The following is a 23,044-nucleotide window of genomic DNA, read 5'->3' on the forward strand; positions in this document are numbered from 1 at the left end:
TAGCACGATATCACATATGGCTCGCTAAAACAAAAAATGATCATCCAAATCTTACGCTTTTCATATGCACACTAAAATTACAATATGAGATAGAAACAAAAAGTGGAGACACGAAGAAATGGAAACCTCTTACAGGATATATGAGGATTTAATTAATATTTTAGATTATATTTTCTGTAGGGTTATCTCCTACCCATTAATCTATTTCTAATCTCCTGTCAGATGCATAACTCATTTTACTTTTAATGTACCACATGCCTTTGGTCTGTTTTTTTATGTTTCTGTACTACAACCTCAAGCTGTAATGATAACTAGCTATTTTTCTTCTCAGTTTTTTTTTTCTTTGCCCCTTGTCATCACTGTATTTCTTAATTGTGTAAGTCGTGTAACTGTATTTGTTAGTAATGTAAGTCGTTTAGTTATTGTAATTTAAATAGTGTAAATAATTAGAGCAATATAATGTAAATGGAGTTAGTGTTGTAAATAAGCATTGGTTTCCCTTGTGTTATTGCAAATAAATTTAAAAAGAGAAAAAACAAAGAATAACCAAACAGATAAAATTTTTTTTGGCGCAACCTAAAATTAACCTACAGAGCTTTAAAAGTACTCCAGATAGCCTAAGACAGCGTTGAAATGCATTTGAGAGAAAACGGTCGTTGGGTGCCGCTGAGAAATTCGAACCGGAAAAGCGAACCGACGAGTTTGCTGAACCGATCGAGTCTCAAATCAACAGAAAGACTGATGAAAAAGTACATGGCGGCCGCTATGTGCTTGTATCCCCCATCTCTACCACCTTCACGCTTGCATCGTGCCTGAAGAACGCTGCCTCGGTTTGTAGCTCTACCCTCGAGAATAAACTAGAGATCGTAGTGCTCCTTTCCTTCGTCCGTTTTGATGTTCATGAAAGGTCGCACTTTGGCTACATATACATGAACACCCTCTTGATTCAACCGAGCATTTAATTAGTAAAGATTCCACGTAACCATCCGCGAATAAGCGATAATCTTCAAATGACTTGTAAGCGGCGAGTCCTTGCTTATCGTAATCGGTTGAGTGGTAAATCAAATAATTAAAAATGTCGTACAACCCAAACGACTGAGCGACGAGTTGAAGTTGTTCACGGTCTTCAGGGAAAATGGCTTGGGAATTAGCATACCATGAATTAGTAATTTGTCAGCATCAGTGGTTTGATCTTTTTCGAAGTTTGGATCCACTGGCACAACCATTCTTTCGACTGCGGAAGCGATTTCCTCGAGCGAACTTTTCAATTATTCGCTTACTGAAACTCCACGTTCCTGCAAATATCTTTTAAGTTCTGCCACATTCATGGCGTTGAAGTCGCTTTTGTTGTTTTTTTTCTGCCATTTTGAAGCTGAAACTATTCTTGAAGCAGAGAGAAATATATATTAGTAGTGACGGGAAGTTGACGAAGTTGAAAACTTCGTACACTAGTAATGCGTTCTTGACTAGAGTGTCCGAACTTTCCCGGTTTGTTTACATCATAAGTCACGTGAAACTACACGTGAAATTTAACCCCGAAAAGCTGAATTCAGACAGCTTTCTAGCTTAGTTATTTATTGTTCAGTTTTTCTTTAGTCTTTTTCACCTTTCACTATGCCCGCTAAAAGTAAGAAATCCACCAAGAAGGCAAGTGGATCAAGCCCCTGGCTCTCTTCATTCGGATCGGAGAATGATCTCCTCGATAGCTTGCTCGAGGTTTTGAAAGAACACGACATAACTTGTGAGGAGATTGTCGTTGGTCTATCTGAGCGTGATATCGCCGACCTGGAGCTCTCCGTAGGCCACAGAGTGCTGCTTCGTCGTGTGATCGCGGTTCTAACCTCCGACGAACCTGATGCCGTGTCTGGGAACACTACGTTGGAGCAGGACAAACCCGTCCCGACAACCGTGCCTTTTAAGAGCAAATGCACAGAAAAATCGAGCAAAGCGTGGCCACGGTCAAAATTTAACTTACCTTTTTTTCGAGTTTATAGAGAGGTATTTATGAGTTTTCAAAGGTTTTAGGGTTCATTTTTCTAAATACGGCCTACTTTCAGGAATATTTGGGAAAATGGATTTCACGCTCTTTCTGGCCCAAAAATGGCCGAATAAATTGGCAAAAAATAGCGTTGCAAAAACGTCCTCGCATTAATAGTTAAAATTATGTCTTCGGGAATTAGATATTAATATTAAAAGAAGAAGGGTTTGGCACGCTGTATTTGTCTGTTTTTCGGTTGCAGATGATAACTGTCACTGTGAAAAACACATCCTTTGATGAAGCCGTTGTAAAGCAAGTTTTCGTCTATAATTGCAAAAAGACTTTTCGTTATGTGGCCGAGCTCGAATCGAGCTCATTTTATGGCTATAAAGTGTCGAAATATTCTTCTTGCTCGAGATATAAACATTTGCTTGGGTTTTTCAGCGGGCGTTTTGAAAAACGCCACCAAAATCTGAGAATTTTCTTTGAAATTCCAACTAATTTGCATATTGTCACGGTAAAGAAACACTGACACGTGAGCGTTTAACTGTTTTTTTTTTGTTTTGTTCTGTTTCTTTTTTTAACTGTTGCTTCAAACAATCCGCTTCCAATAGCAATTGATTTAAGGTTTTTAATTCTGTTATTCTGATGCTACGATGGATGTGGTGATAAAGGAGTATATTATACAAAACTAGTAGTGATCAAAGATTAGAGCAGTGCGTTCACGTGAGTACTTTGCTTGTCAGTTGGTCTACTATGGCGTGATAGAAAACTAAGTTTGATCGAATGACAGATAACGATCTGCAAGTGAAGTTGAAGCCTGCGGTAAAAGTGTTTTTAATTAGTTAAGTACTAACTTGTACTGGACAAAACATTTTCCTGGAAAGGGATCTGAACTGTTGGCGACACTTAGAATTCAATTTCAGATCGCCAACACTTGTAGTAAACATTCCTTGAGAAAATAAAGTTTTGACCAGCGACCCTGCAAGGCAGTGTGTTGCCAAATGTTTTTAAATTTTTTCAGTGTTTGCATTTGTTTACATTGCTCGAACTTACATCTTGCTTTCACAAATGAAAAACGTAAATTAACCATTCTGACCACAAAACAGTGCCTTTTGCCGAGTTACACAGGACGGAAAGTTTATTTTCTTTCAACCAATTATGGGCACAACGGATTTCCCGAGCTACACATAGGAAAATTTATTTTCTGAACACAGATCTGGGCCGGACTGTTCAAAACCGCGATGAGCGGTAATCGGGGATTAAATTGCTTAACCGACGATTAAAATTTAATCTGCGATTAGATTGCTTTGTTCAAAGCCCGATTAGTGATAATGCAACTCTGATCGGCGGGTTAAATTTAGTACACCTCCGGAGGAGGATTAACTCCCTAATCTGCCGATTAAACTTGAAGAAAAATGTCCAGCTTGTTGTTTCATCTCCCTCGCGTTGGACAAATGTTATCGATGTAATCATAACATACTCGCTTATAGCGAGTAAGACCTTCGGGCTCATTAGAGATTCGGGAGAGCGTCCATTGAATACATTACAAACCTCATAGAGGCGGATTTGCGGAGAAAACCGAGGCGTAGCGATGCTCTTGAACCAATAGACAAAGTGCTGCTAGCACTAAGATTTTATGCTAGTGACAACTTTCTTCAAGATATCAGCGATACAGTTGGAGTAAACAAGGCCACAATTTCACGGGCAGTTTTTTTGGCCAAGGAAGCCATTTCAAAACAAAAGTTTCGCGCAATTCTGTGACGTAAAACAGCGTGGGAATACATTATAATCAGTTAAAATAATCCACTTTACGCTTAATCACGGATTAGTTAATCGGCGGATTAATCTCCTTTTGAGCAACCGTTTTCTAAACCCCGATTAGCTAACCCACGATTAGGAAATTTAATCAACGACTAGGCTTAATCGGAGGTTAGTTTAATCGCGGTTTTGAACAACCGGACCCTGAGGGTCATCATGGCCATTTGCGGGCTACATGGATGATTTGTTTTCTTACCACAACTCATGGCCATTTGTCGTCGCCGAGCCACAAAACATTCTTTCCTGATGACACAGGCTTTGGTTACTTGTTGTCGAAGGCTGGCGGGTCAAAATAAATGCAGCTTTGCAGAAATCGTACACAATTCGAATCTATACGGCGAATACAAGACTGTGCGTATGCGCCCATGATGTAATTTGCCCCTGTTATGGGTGGGGGGGGGGGGGGGGAAGGGACATCCTTCCAAAAAATTCTCGATACAAACTGGATTACGATTGTGTTACATCACTTGAAAGCAAGATTTAAGTTAATCACTGAGACCATAGTGCTGAGACTCTACAAAGGTCACAAGGTGATGGCGTTTCTCACCATAGTTGGCGGCTATTGCTGTTCCGATACGAAAGATATCACTGCTACCCTGGTCCCAGAGGTTTTTCTTGATTTTTCTTCTTTTCGCGAAGCGGCGAACACCGCTTCGCGGCTTTCTTGAAGCTCTCTCATACGGAGAAAAATCAAGAAAAACCTCTGGGACCATGGTATATCACTGCCGGAGTCTGTGGAAATTATTCCTTTGCTTAGCTGTAATCGACATATTTCACCCTTAAAAAATCTCCTGGGTTCGGGTTATATTTAAGCCCTTCCCTACCAACTTAACGACATTAACCAAGAGATTATAATCCTGCCAAGAAATTATGATCCTGTATTAACTTATGTTCACACATTAATAGCTGCCATTGAAATAGCCGCCATTGAATAAGTAGAGAACAAAAACACATCAATCCAACTGTTTAATCCGAGTTTCCCGAGTGGCCACAAATTGTAAGGATAGATGAAATAAATTTGTTGTGGTATTAGAATACATTTCCTGATCTGGATAATTTCATTTCCATCGGTGTGCGTTACAGCCGTTTGTGAAGGAGCGTCACGGACTGACGTTACCGTGACTTTAAGTCGTGACCTTTGACCGAATGAACTACCGGTAAGTTACTTTCCTCAACAAAATCTGGACCGCAGCATAAAATGGAGAATAGCTGTACGACTTGTAAAAGTAAGTCATCCTTTTTAAGCTGTGAAGCAGAGTTCAGCGCGATAATTTCATTTAAAACCTGCGTTTTCGGCTTCGAATACATTTTTGCACTGAAGTGTCAAGTGTTGGGAATATGCTAATTAGTTCAAATTTCAGTGAAATTACTCAATTTTCGAAGACGTTTTATAAAGCGCTCGCTTAAAAACCCAGACTAGTTTTTGCATGATGTATAAGGAGAACACTTAGACACGTTATAGCCAAAAAAACGAGCCCGATTGAACAATGGCCACATATCGAATAGTAGTATATAGAGTATTAGTCAAATACCGTTTTGAAGCATATTCAATTTTTTTTTTCCTGTTTTAAGCCTCCCAGCGTTAACAACCATCGCAAGCTCGGTTGTTAACGCTGGGAGGCTTAAAACAGGAAAAAAATTGAATATGCTCCAAAACAGTGTTTGACTAATGCCCTATATACTACTACGGGGAAGGGGGGAAGGGGAGGGATTCCTATTAGATAGAAACGACCCCGCTGTTATACCGCTCGAACAGCGGCAATGGTTCGAGGAACAAACAAGTGTGCCGAACAATCAAGCAACTGTCAACTTCCCGAGGCCATTCAAAACCTCCCTCCAGAGCTTCGTGAGAAAATCCTGAAGGCGTATATCGCCACAGAGCTTTGCCAGCGAGCGGATTTGGGCTGGGACAAGGTACACGAGCATATTTCAAAACTGCCTTTCTGTCAATTCATGCAGCAGATTGTACCAATGATAATTTGCTTTGAATATCCGGACTGCTATTTCGAGGGTTGTTGTTTCCCCTGTTCCGAAAGGGAAGGAACTCTTCATAAAGTATCGCTAAGCCCGCCGATGGAGTTAATACCTCTCATAGAAAACAGCAGTGAGTACAAGAATTTTTTAAAAGTATGCTCCTGGGATGGTTATGATTGGCACGAGTGGCTCCTTTTTGTCAGGGAGCGTTAGCGAAAAGCAAGCATCACAAGTGTGAGAAAAAAGGAATTCGCCTCAAGCATAGCAGCAACGATATCGCGCGCAATATCGCGAACATTTTTTTGCCACTCAGGAGTGAAATATTCGTGGGCGAGAAACGCAATCAAGTGGAAACTGACGAGCGTGTTTTTATAATATGCAAATAAAACCGTCTGTTTCTAAAAGTCAGTTCGAAGCGGAGGGCTCTGTTATTTTTTTTATCAGTTCAGCTTCAAGTCTGCCGCGGATGTCTTTCTCCAGTTTCTGAACATCAACATCAGCAAGCTTTCTCTTTGATGGTTGGCGAAGCATCTTTGCTCGGACTTGTTCCTTCAGTGAGTTATACTGTTGAAACTCGGAAAGGATGGTGTCAAACTCGTGGGAAGACACTTCGTTGTTATTCAAAGCTTTGGAGAGCAATCTGTTGATTGTATCCCGCTTGGCAACGGCGAGCGTGGTAATCTCTTGATGTTTTTTTTATTTTCGAATCAAGTTTTTTGCTGGCGATTATCAGCCCCGAAGAAACGAGAGTGAAACACCCCCCAGCGCCGCCTAAAGGAACTGTTGCCGGCAGGCCAACCACAGACAGAGCGGAGCCAAAACTAGCGCTGGAAAACGCTGTCGAGAGAACACTGGAGCCGGCAGCACTCCAATTAACGAATTTCCTTGCCCGTTTGTATTTTTTAGCAACGAGGCGATAGTGGCCGACCTCATGGTCCAAAGTGTTGGCAATCTCGTTGATCTTTTGCAAGCGGAAATTTTCAGAAGACGCCGCCAGTACAGGATAGAGAGGCACGGCAGGCGGCGCGCTTGTCAACACATTTGCTGAAGACATTGTGTATATAAAAGAAAATCTAATTTAACCCTAATTCAAAAAGAAGCAGGAAGCCCTTGAAATCAAAGAGTTCTGTACGGGTCCGCAAATGATCCCAGGACCGCAAATGATCCCGGACCGCAAATGATCCCCAAATTGGACCGCAAATGATCCCGGACCGGAAATGATCCCCGATAGGGACCGCAAATGATCCCGACTGAAAAATGAGGAATGGCATGGATGGTGGGATGGTGTGGATAGGGAATTGGCGTACGTGAATACCGATGTTTTCTTTTAAAGCCATCTTATAATTATAGTGGCTTACAACTTGCTTTTTTTTCGTATTTTCGACTAAATTTTGTTGCTAACTACGATGTTATTAATATCACCACTCAATCATCAAAACACGACTTGGCTTGCATTTCTTTGCTCAGTAAAATCATGATCAGTGTAACATACGCTACATATCCTCCTTTGTTAAACATTGATAGTTCGGTGTTATAGTCAAATCACATTTTATCAGCTATTAACGCCACTCTTCTAAAGTTTTAAACTAAAATCTAACCATGAAGCAACTATTAAGGAAGACGCTGTCACCTGAGTAGACCCACAAGCCTACAACGCTTCATCACGCTGTAAAACACCTATTGTGTAGCACTGGAAATTTGAACAAATTTATTTTGTAATTTTTCCTCGGTCGTATTTTGGCTTTGATTCCTCGGAAGTGACTACTTGAGTATTCTAAGAAGCCAAAATTCCAAGTTATAGTTATGAAGTTCAGCCTCATGACCAAGCAAGGCCAAGGCTTGCACTTCGTTTTGACAAGTTTGCTGTACGATAGATGTTTGATACTATCGCCAGGATCGCTACTGGGATTTCGAGAATGTTTACAAGTATGTGTTTTCCTAAGACTTCTAATTCAATAGATCGTCTTCACGTGACGTATTTTTATCCTCATCAGGCATAAGAGGCGGTATATTTATATCTGTTTACAATTAGCGTGCTTCGTTTGGAAACCAGAGCATTTTGAATTTCAGGGTTATTGAGGTTGCGTGACACAACGCTACGATCGAGTTTGTTGAAAAATATATACTTATCTCATGATTTTGAGCCTTTTTAGAAGTTAGAGCATTAGGAAAAGTGCTTATTTAAATGCTTGTTTGTTTAGTACTGATAATCAGTGGCCTAGAAAGCCAAAGTAAGTTCCAGATGTTTACACTATATTCCAGCAGCCATATTGGTGTATCACGGATGTATACCAACATGGCGTTTTCTTACTGGGCTCTGTAAATTTCTGGGAAACATTTACGACGAATTTCTGAGGTTTGGGGAAACGCACAGGCCTAAAACTTGGAGAAGTGTCTTATTTAGTTATCTTCTATAGCGTACATCACAATTTCTTAGCTTTTTCCATTGGTTGGTTTTCGATTTATTATTTTGTTTATTGCGTGACAGTGAAAACGATCTGTACCGTTCGAAGAACAAAACAGCAACTGTGGAATATTTGTTTGTAAAATGATAAAACATGTTTTTTAGTTCATAATTTTTGTACATGTTCTCACCTTCCTCTGATATAAATCCATGCCATTCCTTATTTTTTAGTCGGGATCATTTGCGATCCAATATGGGGATCATTTCCGGTCTGGGATCATTTGCGGTTTAATTTGGGGATCATTTGCGGTCCGGGATCATTTGCGGTCCTGGGATCATTTGCGGACCCGTACAGTTCGCCATTCTCATCTTTGACGCTAATAGTGATGCTATTTAAAAACTTGTCTATAGAGCAGTCACGCAAAACCTGTTGCGGAGAACCATGGTAGCTTACCTTTTCAAAAGGCTTCCCTTTTATATCAAACAGGGCTAAGACATCTGAATTTTTGCTATTGAACAGATTCTTTTCTTCGTCGATCAAATCACAATGAATAAAATATGTCGTTGGAGATGTAAGCCGTTTTACGAATGTTATAGGCAGCAACTTTCGCCCAATACCAAGCAAATCGGCTAAATCGCGATCAAGTTCAATCGGTTTTAACCCAAAATTTTTGATTACAAGCTGGCCAACAGGTTGATTTATTTCTGTTTCAAGGGCATATTTATATTTTGCGAACAGACCGTCCATTTCTTTTGCCAAGCTTTCTAAATTATAATGTCCTGGGGATAATTTACTAATTGATAAAGCTCTATCTCTGTCTTTATCTCCCAAGGAGGCTGAACCTTCTTTTTTCAAAGTGTCCCAGCTGTTGAATAAACTACAAGAAATGAGTTTCATGAAATGTACTTTCGGAATCGGGTCTTCAAAATAGATAGTCTGTCCATTCTCTTGTGTGAAAATAGAGAGAAGAACCATTTTATATTTAACAAACAAATTTGTGTTCAAATACAATGGCGAATTTGCGGGAAGGTCCTGAGTTTGTGAAAAAAGCAGCAATCGCAAAGGAAAAGGCGTGGACAAATTTTTTAAACCACTTTCCAAAAGCGGAAAAAGGCCGGTTCGTTTCACAAGAAAGCATCGACGAGAAAAATAACGCAACCGCAGAGGTGTTTATCAAAGAAAGCGAAGGCTCGTTACAAAGCGTCTTCGGCTCAGACAGGCGGTATTGGAGTGCGGAAATGAAACAAGCGCTAGGTTTGGTAGACAGCGGCGGTTTTCCTTATGAATTGTCGCCACTTGGTTCAAAAGTTTCCTTGCCCATGCCCGCGGAACCTTTCGACGGAAAAGCGCCAAGCTTGAAGAAAATATTCAACGCCGAAATCAAAATCTACGTCACGCCTGGGCAATATTTCACGACAAAATTCCGAGAAATATTTCAAAAAACCAAACTCAGGCATACTTCTGGAGCCGAATCAAAACACTGGTTAGGAGGGCCTGACATGAAATATTGGCCGCAACAGCTCAACTTCGCCGTTTTTTTGCGCGACACAAGGTTGTGGAATTTCTCGCGACATCTTTGACAACGGAATAAATCTACCACCGCAGATAAGAGCTTTTTATATCTTCCACGTGTATTTCACTGTCAGGCGCATTTTGTACCAGCTAGGAGGAATTCAGAGCATGAGCGCTTTGCCCGGAGATCCGCCTTTCAGCCAATTCAATAATCATTATGACGTTGCTTCATACAAAAGGCTATGCAGCGAGTTCGGCATAGACCCCTCGAGCGATTTTCGCTTCACACACGGGGCAAACCACGGGCTTGGAAGTGTTTACGTCTATGCGGGCGGCGCGTCGAAAACTGACTACCTATACCCGGGATGGAACAAATTCAGTGATGAAGGCGGGAAAGCGATTCAAGGAAACCTCATCTATTACATCGAGCCGGGTGCTTTTGGGAATGCTCAAGCGGACTGGTTCGCGCCAAACACAGCATCTGGTTTGACGCAGGCCGGGTTATCGAGAGTTAATCAGTCAATCGATGCTTTCGTTTATTGCATCCTGGGCGCGCAGGTGAACGTGCGCAGTAGTATTCTTGGCGAAGGAGGGACAGCGAAAGAAGCCCAGAGCGATTTTCTTGTTCTGGTGGAAGACGCGATCAGACAGCCCGACCTGGCCGAGAGCGTGCAAAGGTACCAGCTCGCGGTGGATCAAGCGAAGGTTAGGCTCAATCTTACTGTAGCCCCCATGACCTGGCTTATGCCCGCGCAAATGATAATCAACACCGAAAGCACAATCGGTTACAACAACAAGCCGAAACAGGCGGTCTCTGGGATGAAACTGGGGGTAAACAACGAGGTAAACCCGGAGACAAAAAAAGCTGCGCTCAAACTAATGGCAGGCGGCCCATCAAAAATTAAACCTCCCAACAGCCATCCTTCCAACCCGATACACAAAGCCGCAACAGCCGAATCAAGGAAATCAGCTTCGACCGAAACTCAACAAGCACAACCAACGGCGCAAAAAATAGAGCCCAAGGCTCCAGATAAAACACCGCAACACGAAATAAACAAAACATCGGTAATTGTCGGTGTAGTAGGATTATCGGCTTTGCTGTTCATAGCTTGGCGGTAAGCTACCGCTGCTTCTTAAAATATTTTTCGAACAAAAAGGCTACCGCGGCAAGAATAAGCAGCAAGGTGTGCTCGGCCAGAAACCCGACGACTTGGCCCGCAGCTTTGAATAGAAAATTCACAATCGATCAAATTAGCCCGGGCAGCAGAGAACCAAGTTTCGCGCCAATATCTTTTAGGCCTTTTCCCAAAGCTTTTCCTGTGTCTTTCAAAGCATTAGTGATTGAACCGACGACAACCCCTGTTGTGGCCCCCGCGGCGAGAAGAATAGCGGTCAATGTCACGCCATATTTTTTGAAGATCTCTTTGATTCTTTCCAAGAGAGGCCGCGTCCTTTCTCTTTCCGCAATCTGAGTTTGCAAACGCGCGAGCTCTTCGTTTCTTTCTGCCACTCTCTCTCTTGCGGCTTCTATGGCGGAGGGCGAGGCGTTCTCATCTTGGATGATTGCCTGGTCTTCCTCGTTTTGGCGCTGCAGATCGCTTTCGCGCTCTTTCAGGTCGTCCAATGGTTTTGTTTGGTTGAGCCTTTCTTCCATGGCGTTTGTTTCACTTTCTTTTGCTGCGAGGCTGGCCCTGAGTCTGTCAACCTTGGCTTGTTCTTTTTCTCTGTTTCTTGCTTGTTTTGTAAGCGAGTCCAATTCTTTTTTCTTGTTTTCAAGATCGGTTTGATAGTTCTTTTTCAGCTGTTTCAGCCTACGCAGCTCTGCTTCACTTTCAAGATTCGAACCTTGTTTATCCTGAATGTCATCAATCTGAGCATTAGTTTGCTCGATTTTACGTCTCAGAACTTCCACTTCTTTCTTTTCTTCTTCTCTTTGCGAATAGAGTTTTTCCGCCTGTTGTAGTTGGATCTCTGCCTCTCTTAAACTTTGGCGGGTTTCTCTGATAGTATCACGGTCTTCATCTATGATGTCGTCAGCTCTTGGCCCCAAAGCTGCTTTTTTTGCGTCTGTGAAAGCCTTTGTAACCCTTCGTCGCCAATCTTAAAAATTTTGGACTCACCCCCCCTGGGGTCAAATGAAACGATCTCAGATTCATTACCTTTTTTGCTGAAACCAATTGGGCCCAATTTTTTGAAGTCTACCTTCGGGAACCATCTTCTGATTTTTTCTTTTGCACTTTCAATCGTGGCCGGTTTGTCATCGGGATGTATGAAATCACCGAGCAAAGGGATATCTTCCAGAAAAGAAGTGTCAGGCAGGCCGGACTGCTCGTGCTGCATAGTATGCATTCCCGTTTGTTCACCCCCGTGGTAGGGGGCGCCAGGTTGGTAGGGAGTGGATGCCGCACCTGGTTGAAAAGGTTGGGTTCTTTCAGCCTCTTGTCCGTCATCATCGTGGTCAAACTGATTGTCAAGGTCCGGGTCTTCGTAATCAAATTCGCCGCCGCCTTCCGCCATAGCAATATATTTCATTCCTGTTATTTTAAATTAGAAAAAAATCGCCGGTGTATTATACAATGTCAGTGCCAGAGAACCTTCGCCCAACGTACAACAAAAAGACATTAAACGCCATGAAGGCCAAGCGCGAGGTCAATCGAATCACCTTTGGATGCACTGAAGCCAACCCTAGCGATAAGCTGTATGTTTCAGTGCCCAAGCTGAACGAGAACGAGGTTCTGGTACCCGGCTCGCTAGCGCTTGTCTTTGACATCGACCTTTCTGGAGGACACGCCGACAACTTCCTTGTCCAGAACGTCACGCTGGCGCTCGTTGACAAGCTGGTCGTGAAGTTTGGAGGCACTATCCTGCAAGACACGGTTGGCTACGACATCTACAAAGTCTTTGAAGACCTTTTCCTTTCGCAGGAAAAGCGAGACTGCATGTTTCTCGAAGGGGTTCAGAGCGAGGATCTATGCAAGATCCGCTCAGGTGCGGGAGACAAGAAAACCTCGGGCGTCAACGCTGAAAACAAGCTGAACGAGGTATACGGGAAAAAAAATACCGCATCCGTCTCGACCATCAGATCGTAACTGACCACGGCGTTTTCTACCCCTAGGCCCTTTACAGCAACCTCACGTTCGTTGTAACCCTTGCACCAGCTTCACACGTGGTCAAAGGCTCTGAAAAAACCGAGCTGAAATACAAGCTGACCAACATCCGGCTCGCGTACGAAATTATCCGCAGCAAGACTCTAGCAGACGAGGCACGCAGCGCTTACGCCAGCGGCAAAGAGTTTGCCTATGACCACGTGCAGCGCCTTAAAATGGTGTCTTTCAAAAAAGAAACTGACACGAGGCTTAACATCAAAGTCGACGCCCAAAGAAGGTCACTAAAAGCCATCCCCCTACTGTTCAGAAAAATACATCTTCCCGGATCTGACGAAAGTCAGCGTCACGATCAACGGCTCGCCCAACATGATTTTCAACGACGGCATCGAAGGCAATGTCATGTGGGAAAAGGCCCACCCCTTCTTTGTGAAAGAGAAAAATAAACTCTAGCACATGAATGCGACAAAGTTTTACACCGATGATAAGTTCGGGCTTTTGATTAATACGGGCTCCATGGCGGATCAGTCGATGCACGGAAGCGGCACGCGCATTGTGAACAGTACAGACGGTGTCCAGCTGGAAATTGAGCGGAAAGCCGAAGGCTCAGGCGACGTGAAATACCACATATTCGTAATCTCCGACTCCCAGTTCAACATTATGGACAGACAGTTTGATTCTTTGCAGAATTGAATATGAACATGGACCCAAGCAAGATACCCTTCAACGCTCTCATTGCGGGGCCGACTAATTCAGGCAAATCAAGGTTTGTGGTGGACCAGATCTACGGCACTTTCCGCTTCAAGTTCGACTACATCGTTCTAATCTGCCCAACATTCGCGCACAACAAGACCTACCACAGAATTGGTGAAAACGATCCAAGAATGAATGTGATAGTATGCGAGCAGCACGACGTGGAAAAATGGTTGAAGCTAGTGAGATGGCTTTTCGAGGGCGCCAACACGCTCATAATACTCGATGACTGCGCAGCCTCCAAAGATGTGAAAGGGGGTACAGGCGAGCTGGTGAATCTCGCCTTTTCTGCTCGACATATGGGCATCAGCGTTTGGGTGCTGACTCAGAAGATGATCGGCATAACGGCTTCCTTCCGGGAGAACGTGGCGGCGATCGTTCTCTTTTACACCCCCTCGGCCAAGACCACGAAAGCCATTTTTGATGATTACGCTGGCGAACTCTCTCAGGATGAGTACAAAGGTCTGATTTCAAAGCTGAAAGAGCGAAAGTTCTCTTATCTTGTGTTCTCGCTTCGCCACCCCTACGGGGTAAAGTTATTTTGAATAAAAAAATGAAAGCTGTATATATTGTTGCACAAGTGCTGGAGAAGAGAACGTCGTGACAGAAGATGTTTTAAAACTAGTGGAAGCCGAGCTGGAAGCCGAGCTGTCGAGGGGGCCAGCTGGTGGTATAGTGTCAACCGCCCCTAGACCTGACATTCCTGCTCTTCGTGAGCAGCTGGCCGTGGTGGTATCTACAGGAAAAGCCAAAGAGGCCATCGGAGTGCAGTTAACCCACGAGCGGGTGAAGCGCCTGAGTGATAAAGATGTCGAGAAATACACCAAACGCTACGAGACGTACGTAGGCTCAAAGAAAACAGAAAGTTTGATCGACAGGTTCATTTTTTTGCAACCAAAGCGGTCGGAATGTCCGTCAAAATCAAAGACATCGACGCTTATCAAAAAGAACTCAGAAACGACTACATCTTAAACAAAGAGCTCTCCAATCTGGCCGGCAACCTTGCTTTGAAGTGCGGCCGGTTTCTTGCTGCGGCCAACGCGGCGCTGATCACCACAAAACATATTGATTTTAACTCGCATTTGGAGAGAAAGGACGAAGCAAAATTGGACGAAATTCCGCAGCAATCCTCAACAACTGCTGAGGGATTGCAGACAAATACTGAGTGATTTTTTCTAAGCATTATTATATTTGCTTCAGAATGTCTACAGAGCAATCCGAGAGCGCACCTGCCGTCACGGCGCATTCTCAGGGCGAGACCCAGACTGCACCTGCCGTCGATATCACACAGCAAGCGACAACTCCAACTGCAACTACGCGCGTAAAAAATCCCAAGCGTGTGGATGCTGGCAAATTGGTTGCTGAAAGAACGCGGCTGGCCCAGGAACAACAGAAAAAAGCCGCTGAGGCTTATATCGCGAAAAACAAGGCGAAAGCCACCAGAGCGGCCCCCGAGCCAGCCACGACTACAGAAGGCGAAAGCCCAAAGTGCAGGGGAGAAAAAAAAAGCAGCCTCAGCACGAACCAATGGCTTGCTGTTGGCAGCTTAGTCGTTTCACTGGTCGGGATTTATTACAAACGTGAAGAGCTTCAGGCCGTATTCGGCAAAAAAACGCCTGAGCCCGCGCGTATTGAGCCAGAACCTGCTCGCGCGACACGTCGAAAAGTTTTAAGACAAATGGATTAAACATTTCCGCGTGTAATATATTGACATGAAGAAAGTTGACGTTCCCCAAATTCTTATCTCTTTCTCCGCCATTTTTGGCATCGCGCTGGTATGGTGCGACTTCAACGTAAAGGTTTTTTATACAGTCCGCGATGTTTTGAGTGCAACATTGCATGACGACAAGGCCGCAGAAAACGTGGAAGAAGAAGAAGAAGAAGATATAAATTAATTTCCTTTTAAACTTTTGTTCTTTCCTTGTTATAACCAACCATGGCCCACGAAGTTCCTGTCAATGCCTTGGATGTTGCTTTTTTCTCTCTTGGAAAAGTGCGTTCCGATAAGTATATAGAAAATGCCAAAAAAGGTTTTCAAGTTGTCTTTGGTGAAACTTTCCCAAACATGAATGAAGAAACTTTTGAAATTATGTATAGGAATTTTCGCAGTTTTCAGGAAAACTACAATATCCCCCAAACCGTAGAAAACGTAAAAGCCGCAAAAATTGTAGGAGACCTTTTTCACATTCTTTCTCGAGAATTAGACGCATAAAACGCAGAAGACGCGGAAGATCCAGAAGATGTAGAAAGAGTTGGGCAAGCCAACATAAAAAACCTTGCCCAAGTCTTAAGAGAATTTATTAAAAACAGTTCGACATAAATTAATTTTGTTTAAACTTTTGTTAATTTTTTTCTTAATATCAAAGGTTACTATGTCAGACGACAACAAGCTTGTTAAGACCGTCATTGACGCCGCTACTCTCACTGGCTTGGTAGCTGGCATAGGCTGGGCCGCAAAAAAGGTTACAAAAGAGAAATTTACTTCTGATCCCAGCGACAGTGCTAAGAATTACGTAAAGTTCACCGCCGTGAAGGCGGGCAGCATTGCGCTCAAAGAGTACCTCGAGGACAAAAAAATCATCCCCACCAGAGTTTAAAATTAATTATTTAAAAAAAAGACTTTGCTATATAACACCATGGCAAGCATCGCGATTATGGTTGGTGGGGCTGTGTTGAATGCCACGGCTTTTATCGCAGGCAATTATCTGACGAGGGCGCTTGGCGGGGGCGACAAAGCTGCACTTGAAGAAAAAAAGCGCCATGACAAAGCTCTCGAGGCCTATCAAACGGCTTACGCCAAATACACGCGCGACCGCACCCATCTTCTCGACTGGATTGCGACCAACGCGCAAATAAAGGCGGAGGCCAAGCAGAACTTCACCAACACTGACTATGCCTTCACACTCTACAACCAGGCGCATCCTGACGAATGAATGATACCCCCCAAAGAGCCCAAGTTCTCAGATTTCTATCAGCCAAGCGAGCAGCAGAAAAATGGTGAACTCATGTTCGTGGGCGCCGGGGCGCTCGCTCTGGGCTACGCAGCCTTCCGGTTCCTTTAAACTTTAAACTCCTTCTTATAGTAAAGCGATGGACGACAAACTCGCAAAGATATACTACGGCCCGGGGGGGCCACTGGAAAGGTATCGCCGCGATCAAAAAATTAGCCGAGGCCGCCAAGGCGCTCTGGCAGATATTCCTTCCCGCGCTGAGGCGAATTCCTCGGCCGAAATTCGACGTTCCCACACCCAACGCGGTCCACCAGGCGGACCTTCTTTTTCTGCCACACGACAAACTGCCCCTCGGGCGCAAAGTTTTCAAATACGCGCTGACCGTTGTCGACGTGGCCAGCCGCTACAAAGAGGCCGAACCCTTGACTTCGAAAAATTCTGATGAGGTCGCCCAGGCCTTTCAGAAGATTTACAAGCGCGCGCCTCTGAAATGGCCTGAAATGCTGCAGGTTGACCCCGAGCGCGAATTCATGGGCGCCGTCACAAAAAAGATGGAAAAGAACAAACATATATCCGGCGCGGGCGCGTTGACATTCACCGCGACCAGGCCATTGTTGAACGTTTCAACCGCACCCTGGCTGAGCGCTTGTTCGGGCATCAGTACGCCGTAGAAATGCGACTTCCTGAGGGCCACCGGTCCACTGCCTGGGTCAAAAGACTTCCAGAAGTTGTTTCGGCTTTGAACAACGAGGTAACAAGCCTTATCGGCAAGAAACCTGCCGTTGCCATCAAAGAAAAAGCTGTTTATGCAAGGCCATCGACATCTTATTCAAGGCCTGTTGGAAAAAGGGAAAAAATACTCTCCTCCCTTGTCCAAGTTCGTTTTCTCAGCCCCGAGAGCTTGAAGGCGGTGTAAAAAGAGCCACGGATCCAATCTGGTCTTTGAAAGTTTTCAGCATTGAAAGATCTTTTACCAAACCGAATCAACCCGTTCTCTACTATTTGCACGACGGTCCCATGCGCGGCTTCGTCCGTGAAGAACTGCTGGTTGTCCCTCCAAACACTACTCTTCCTCCGGCTGACGTGAACTAAATGTGAAATTCGATCGGTTCGGTGTGTATCCCATCGGGCAGCACCCACCGCTTGTCGTAATAACCGCTCAGCCCCAGCTTCTTCTGCTCGTATGTAACCATTTGCCCGTCCCGCATCCTGAAACCTCTGTTGGTTGCCATGTCTTTGCGTCCTTCCAGCGCCGCCTTAAAACGCTGCCACGTGATCTCGTTTTGCTTCTTCGTCACCGCCTTCGTGCTAAACTTCTTTTTTTTTCACCCTCTGCTTCGTCGACGTAATAACACTTCCAGCAGAGCGCGATCATCCGGCTGCCCTCGCACTCAAGCTTGAAGAGACCTGGGGTGCGGCCGCTCCACTTATCCCAAGCCAGCCAACAGTTTTTTTTGCGCCTCAAATTCTGGCTTCAGATCCGGCCGAACAATGTCCTCGAGACGCTTTGCAGAGATAGCCATGTAGTTACTGTCCGTGTCCATCTGGATCAGCTCAAAATCTCTTTTGTCGAAATACCTGTCAAGAAATTCGTAATAGAACTCCAGCATCCGCAGTTTTGCCAGCTGATAGACAGCGATTCCAACTCGAAACGGCCGTCTGATTGTGATCCGAGACTTCCGACTTTCCAACTCATACGCCTGCCCGATCTCGTTAAGATCAGAGTAATACGCGCTTCGCAAGGCTCTGTCGACTACCTTCTCGTCTTTGGTGTAAATCACGTTTGTTTGCCGCTCCAAAGCTTCAATGAGCTTCCCGTACGCGCTGTTCCCCAGCAGTTTGAACACTTCAGCGAGCAGCGCCTTGCCTTTATCCACGTCTCCTGTCCGGCGCGCCTCCGTCACCTGCTGCACGAACCAGGGGAAGATCTTGGCCGGTTGGTAGTCGATTGTTCTGTAAACCTTTGTGACTACCACCCCGTGGTTCACGTACCACAGCAGCAGAGAGGCCTACACCAACAACCCTTCTGCAGACAGCGCCCCCACAACTTTTTTTCCGTCTCCGTGCTTTCTGCCGGTTCTGGTTAAGTAATCGCGCCTTTGTTTCGGTACAGCCTCGATAGGTACCTTTTTGTTGTAAAAGAAAGGACACATCTCCTCAAACTTTGGACGCAAGCGCTCCGGAATCTCTATATCGACTTCGGCAAATCCAAACCAGCTACTTTCTTTGATCCTGTGCGTCAGTACAGGAGCCGCCTCCGCTTGGAACTCGCCGCTGTAGTGCACGACCCTTTCCTTCCCGTAAGACTTTTCATTGAGCATGGTCGAAAGATAGAGGGCGTAGGCGTCATAACCAAGGATATTTTTGCAAAGACGTGGTTCTGATATTCGATGAGACCTTATCTCTGTGACATCAACTTCGCTGTACCTTGTGAAAACAAGGCTCGGGTCCCCGACAACAGCTTCTTTCAGCATCTCATACGCGTCTTTGCCCGGGCTGTAAAGCTCTGCGCCACGATCAACCCCTCCCCGGAGCAAGTAATGCAAACTCACGCCTGGGATGCTGACAGCGTCTTTCAGAATGTCGATTCCCTTCTCGGTGTAGAAGTTTCTCATCTTTTCCAGAGCCTCAAGGTCGGGAGCCACATGGAGATTGTTGTAGTAACGCAGCCAGTCTGAGAAGGTGCGCATGCCCTTTTCTTTGAACAATCGCTGACACCCCTCCCATTCATCCCACGTGAGAACGTATTCGCCGTTGAAGGAAACGGAATCCCCAAGTGAGCAAGAACATGGTTTTGTTCCCGTTTTTTGCCACTCTGACTTTGGGCGATTTTTCAGCAAGGCGGCCAGCGAAGTGGTTTTTGATCAGATTCAGATCGTAACTGCCTGAGTTGAACCCGACGACAGGAACCTGGTTGGACTATTCCTCGATTTTTTGTCGCTGCGCTTTTGGAAGCAGGTACACGTCTTCTGGCACAAACTCCGCTCGCACCTGGGCCCGGATGTTTTTTCCGCGTCTCCCCAGCTCTTCCATAAACTTGCGGACCAACTCCGCGGGGTCTCTTTCACAGATGTGGGTGGGCTCTCTTTCAAGGGTGTCGCCAACGCTCGCCGAAATTGGCACGTGCGCGTTTTCTATTGTGAGCGCGGGCGTCGGCTCCTTCCAATGATTATTATCGCCATACGCCTCGAAATCATACAAGATCGCGCGCGGGTAGCTTTTTGTTTCGGCCCGCGGTGGATCAGCGACGATTTTCCCAACTTCGCACGCCCATGCCTCGATAACTTGGTAGCCAGCCTCTTGCAGGAATCTTGTGCGTTTCATTGTGGCTTGGTACCTATCTTCGCGCGTTTGGTTGCTGCGGTCAATGATTTTGTCGCGATCTTGCGGGTAACATTTTCGACACGCGTGCCAGTGGCAGCCGTGGTATTGAAATACAGTCTTCGTTGCGTGGTTGTACCCGTCGACAGGCGTGCGCTCAACCCAACGCTCGCCGCCATGCCCGCACATTGCGTGGTGAATGTGGATTTTCCGCCGCTTGGCTTCTCGATCAAGCCACCAAAGCGATTCTTTGGAAGCGTTGTGTTTTGGATAGAAAGCTTTCTCGAAAGCTGTCTGCGGGGCTTCGACCCTTTCCCCCGGGCAATCGATTACCGTTTTTCCTTCACTGCAGGTTTGGAAATGAGGTTGGAGACTGCAAACTTGTGTGAATCTCGCTCTGCAATGCGTGCATGCATAATTTTTGGCCAACCTCGCAATATCTTTGATGACGAACGCGTGCCCTTCGTAGATACCGATTGTCAGAATGTTCTTCAAACTAGCTGATGGGTTTCGTCTAAGGTGCCATACCACTTCTTCCCCCCTCTCGGGCTCATACACCCGGATGCCGAGCCAGTCCGAAAAAGCTGTATCTTGATTCAGATACCTTTCAACCTTGTCTAATTCATCCAGAGACGTTTTTGGGCAGTCGGTCGGCATGGTCTTGAGTTTGAAGAAACTCTTGGCTAGACCGCGGGCTGCTTTTGTGCTTCGATCGACACGCGCTCCTCGGTGCACAGCGATACAACGCCAAAGACACAAGTTGTCTTTATACGTGTCCAAAGCCACCATCGACCCGCCATGGGCAAGGTTGCGCAGCCAGTCCGGCAAAGAGCTTGCGCCCAACAACGGGTGACGGTCAATCACAACCTTCAGGTCAACATTAAAAAAGCTTACAAACTCCCACTTTGTTGATGGTCTCACGATTTTGTCATGGTCCAGGCGTTTCGTCTCTTCTTCACTCAGCCATTCTTCTGCCTCTGCCAGTCTGTTTATCCAACGTGAGCCGTGGTTTGTGTAGCACAGAATCACCGTTCCATCTTCAATGTTGCGCAACTGATGCAAGAAAACATGCCTCAGGTAAAACGATGTGTCAACATTTTCTCGAATTTTTTCCATTAAGTTTGTTGTTAGGTCTTTTTCCAGACCTCTGATGAAGCGCCATCGAATATAACGCCATCCTTTACTCTCTTCCCCCTCATGTCTTGCATCATCGAACAGGCCCAGAATCTCATTCTGGTAGTCTGTCACTGTTCGGATGTTCTGTGCAGGATAAGGGTCGTACTCCCTCAGAAGCTCTTGCTTTTTTCTCACCTTTCTTTTCCGGGGAGGGGGTCTTGGTTGGTAAGGTTTTGGAAGTAAAGGTTTTTGCAAACGCATCTCCGTTTCTTGGGAAATAGGTTCATCCAGCACGTTCTGAACAATCTTTCTAACAGCTGGCTCGTTTTCTGAAAGTAATTGCTGTAAATACTGCAACGTTGCTGGATCAAATTTTGCAAACTCTTCTTTCAGAATTTCTTCAAGTTTTTGGGCAACATCAGACATGACGTCAACGATATAACTTAAAGTGCTCATTTCATTGACTTGAGCTCAAGCAAAACAAGTTCAAAAGTTTTCTTTGCTTTTTTGTGTCTGCGGATTAGCCGGTGTTTTAGTGCGCTCTCCCCGCAAGAAATGCAAAGACGGTAATCACACAAAACCCCAACTCCACAGCTGCCACACGCGCGGGAATTTTCATTCCTTTCTTGAGTTGGTAGTTGTGCTGCCTGCAGTAAACGCCGACACAGCTCTTTCCGCAGTTTTCTTTCCGGCTCCGCATCAACCACGCACGCTTGTTTGTTCCTCGAACCATTGCCGCTGTTCGAGCGGTATAACAGCGGGGTCGTTTCTATCTAATAGGAATCCCTCCCCTTCCCCCCTTCCCCGTAGTAGTATATAGGGTATTAGTCAAATACTGTTTTGAAGCATATTCAATTTTTTTCCTGTTTTAAGCCTCCCAGCGTTAACAACCGAGCTTGCGATGGTTGTTAACGCTGGGAGGCTTAAAACAGGAAAAAAATTGAATAGGCTTCAAAACGGTATTTGACTAATACCCTATATACTACTCGAATAGTTGGTTTGTAATTATGAAGTGAAACTCGATTTGCTAGGACTGTGGTGAAACCTTATCAAAGAATATGTTTTCTCGTAGCAAGAACAATAATAATAATAATAATAATAAAATATTTATATAGCGCCAATCCACTATTTGTCCATGGCGTTTTACATTACACAAAAAAAATATTTAAAAAGCTAAAAAAGGGGAGGGGAAAAAAATAAAAAAAGATCATCTAAAAATTAAAATAGTTAAAAAGCTTGTTTAAAAAGATATGTTTTTAAATGCCGTTTAAAAATGTCAATCGAACTACTGGATCTTAGTTCAAGTGGGATCGAGTTCCATAGTCTCGGTGCCGCCACAGCAAATGCTCTCTCTCCATATGTTTTCAGTCTAGCTTTCGGGGTCGCCAGAAGGTGTTGAGAGGACGATGTTAATTTCCGTTGAGAGGTGTTGTACCTAAGTAATTCACTGATGTAGTAAAGCGCTGTTCCATTGAGAGCTTTGTAGACCAGTAGGAGAATTTTAAAAATTATACGGTAGCAAACAGGTAACCAGTGGAGCTGTTTTAGGACAGGGGTGATATGATCAAATTTCCTAGTACGTGTAACAACTCGAGCTGCTGTATTTTGAATAGATTGTAATCTTGAGATTAGATGTTTTGGAAGACCATATAGCAGTGAATTGCAGCTATCTAATTTCGCAGTAACAAAGGCATGAACAACAATTTTAGCACTCTCCTCGTCAATGTACTTTCTGATTTTGGCGATATTTCTTATGTGATAATGAGAAGACTTGCAAATTGATTTTATGTGTTCCTCAAAGTTAAAACACTTATCAAAAATAACTCCAAGATTACGAGCTGAGGATGATGGTACAACTGTCACGTTGCCAATTTGAAGAGACGCTAAAGAAGGACTGGGACGATATCTTGAGCTGATAAGAACAACTTCAGTCTTGTCTTGATTTAGTTTGAGCTTGTTGATGACCATCCAGTTGTCTATATCACGGACACATTGCTCGATAGTAGTTTTACACTCTACCATTTTATCAAGACAGTCAGTTTTAAATGCCACATAGAGCTGGGTGTCGTCAGCATAGAAATGATACTCTAAGTTGTAACGCTTAACAAT

The 23,044-nt window shown here is 44.6% G+C and overlaps 3 protein-coding genes and 3 pseudogenes across 3 annotated transcripts in view; 4 read left to right on the forward strand and 2 right to left on the reverse strand.

The window, feature by feature from the left end:
- LOC149113336 (uncharacterized) overlaps window positions 1-23,044 on the forward strand; it is a 95,125-nt gene that overhangs the window by 9,496 nt on the left and 62,585 nt on the right. The gene's annotated exons all lie outside the window — the stretch shown is intronic.
- Window positions 365-4,512, reverse strand: LOC149113337 (uncharacterized; annotated as a pseudogene).
- LOC149113338 (uncharacterized) lies at window positions 9,189-10,823 on the forward strand (annotated as a pseudogene).
- On the reverse strand, window positions 10,607-12,222 carry LOC149113339 (uncharacterized; annotated as a pseudogene).
- LOC149113340 (uncharacterized) lies at window positions 14,187-15,254 on the forward strand. Its single transcript, XM_089288253.1, has one exon. The coding sequence runs from the start codon at window positions 14,749-14,751 to the stop codon at window positions 15,232-15,234; it is 486 nt and encodes a 161-aa protein (XP_089144379.1). The 5' UTR covers window positions 14,187-14,748; the 3' UTR covers window positions 15,235-15,254.
- Window positions 15,900-19,140, forward strand: LOC149113341 (uncharacterized). Its single transcript, XM_089288259.1, has one exon. It carries the CDS (start codon window positions 16,184-16,186, stop codon window positions 16,478-16,480), a length of 297 nt encoding a protein of 98 aa, XP_089144385.1. The 5' UTR covers window positions 15,900-16,183; the 3' UTR covers window positions 16,481-19,140.

The sequence above is a fragment of the Orbicella faveolata genome, unplaced genomic scaffold (assembly GCF_042242905.1).
Source record: "Orbicella faveolata isolate gen_17 unplaced genomic scaffold, um_ofav_v1 contig_15, whole genome shotgun sequence".
Classification (NCBI taxonomy): Eukaryota; Metazoa; Cnidaria; class Anthozoa; order Scleractinia; family Merulinidae; genus Orbicella; species Orbicella faveolata.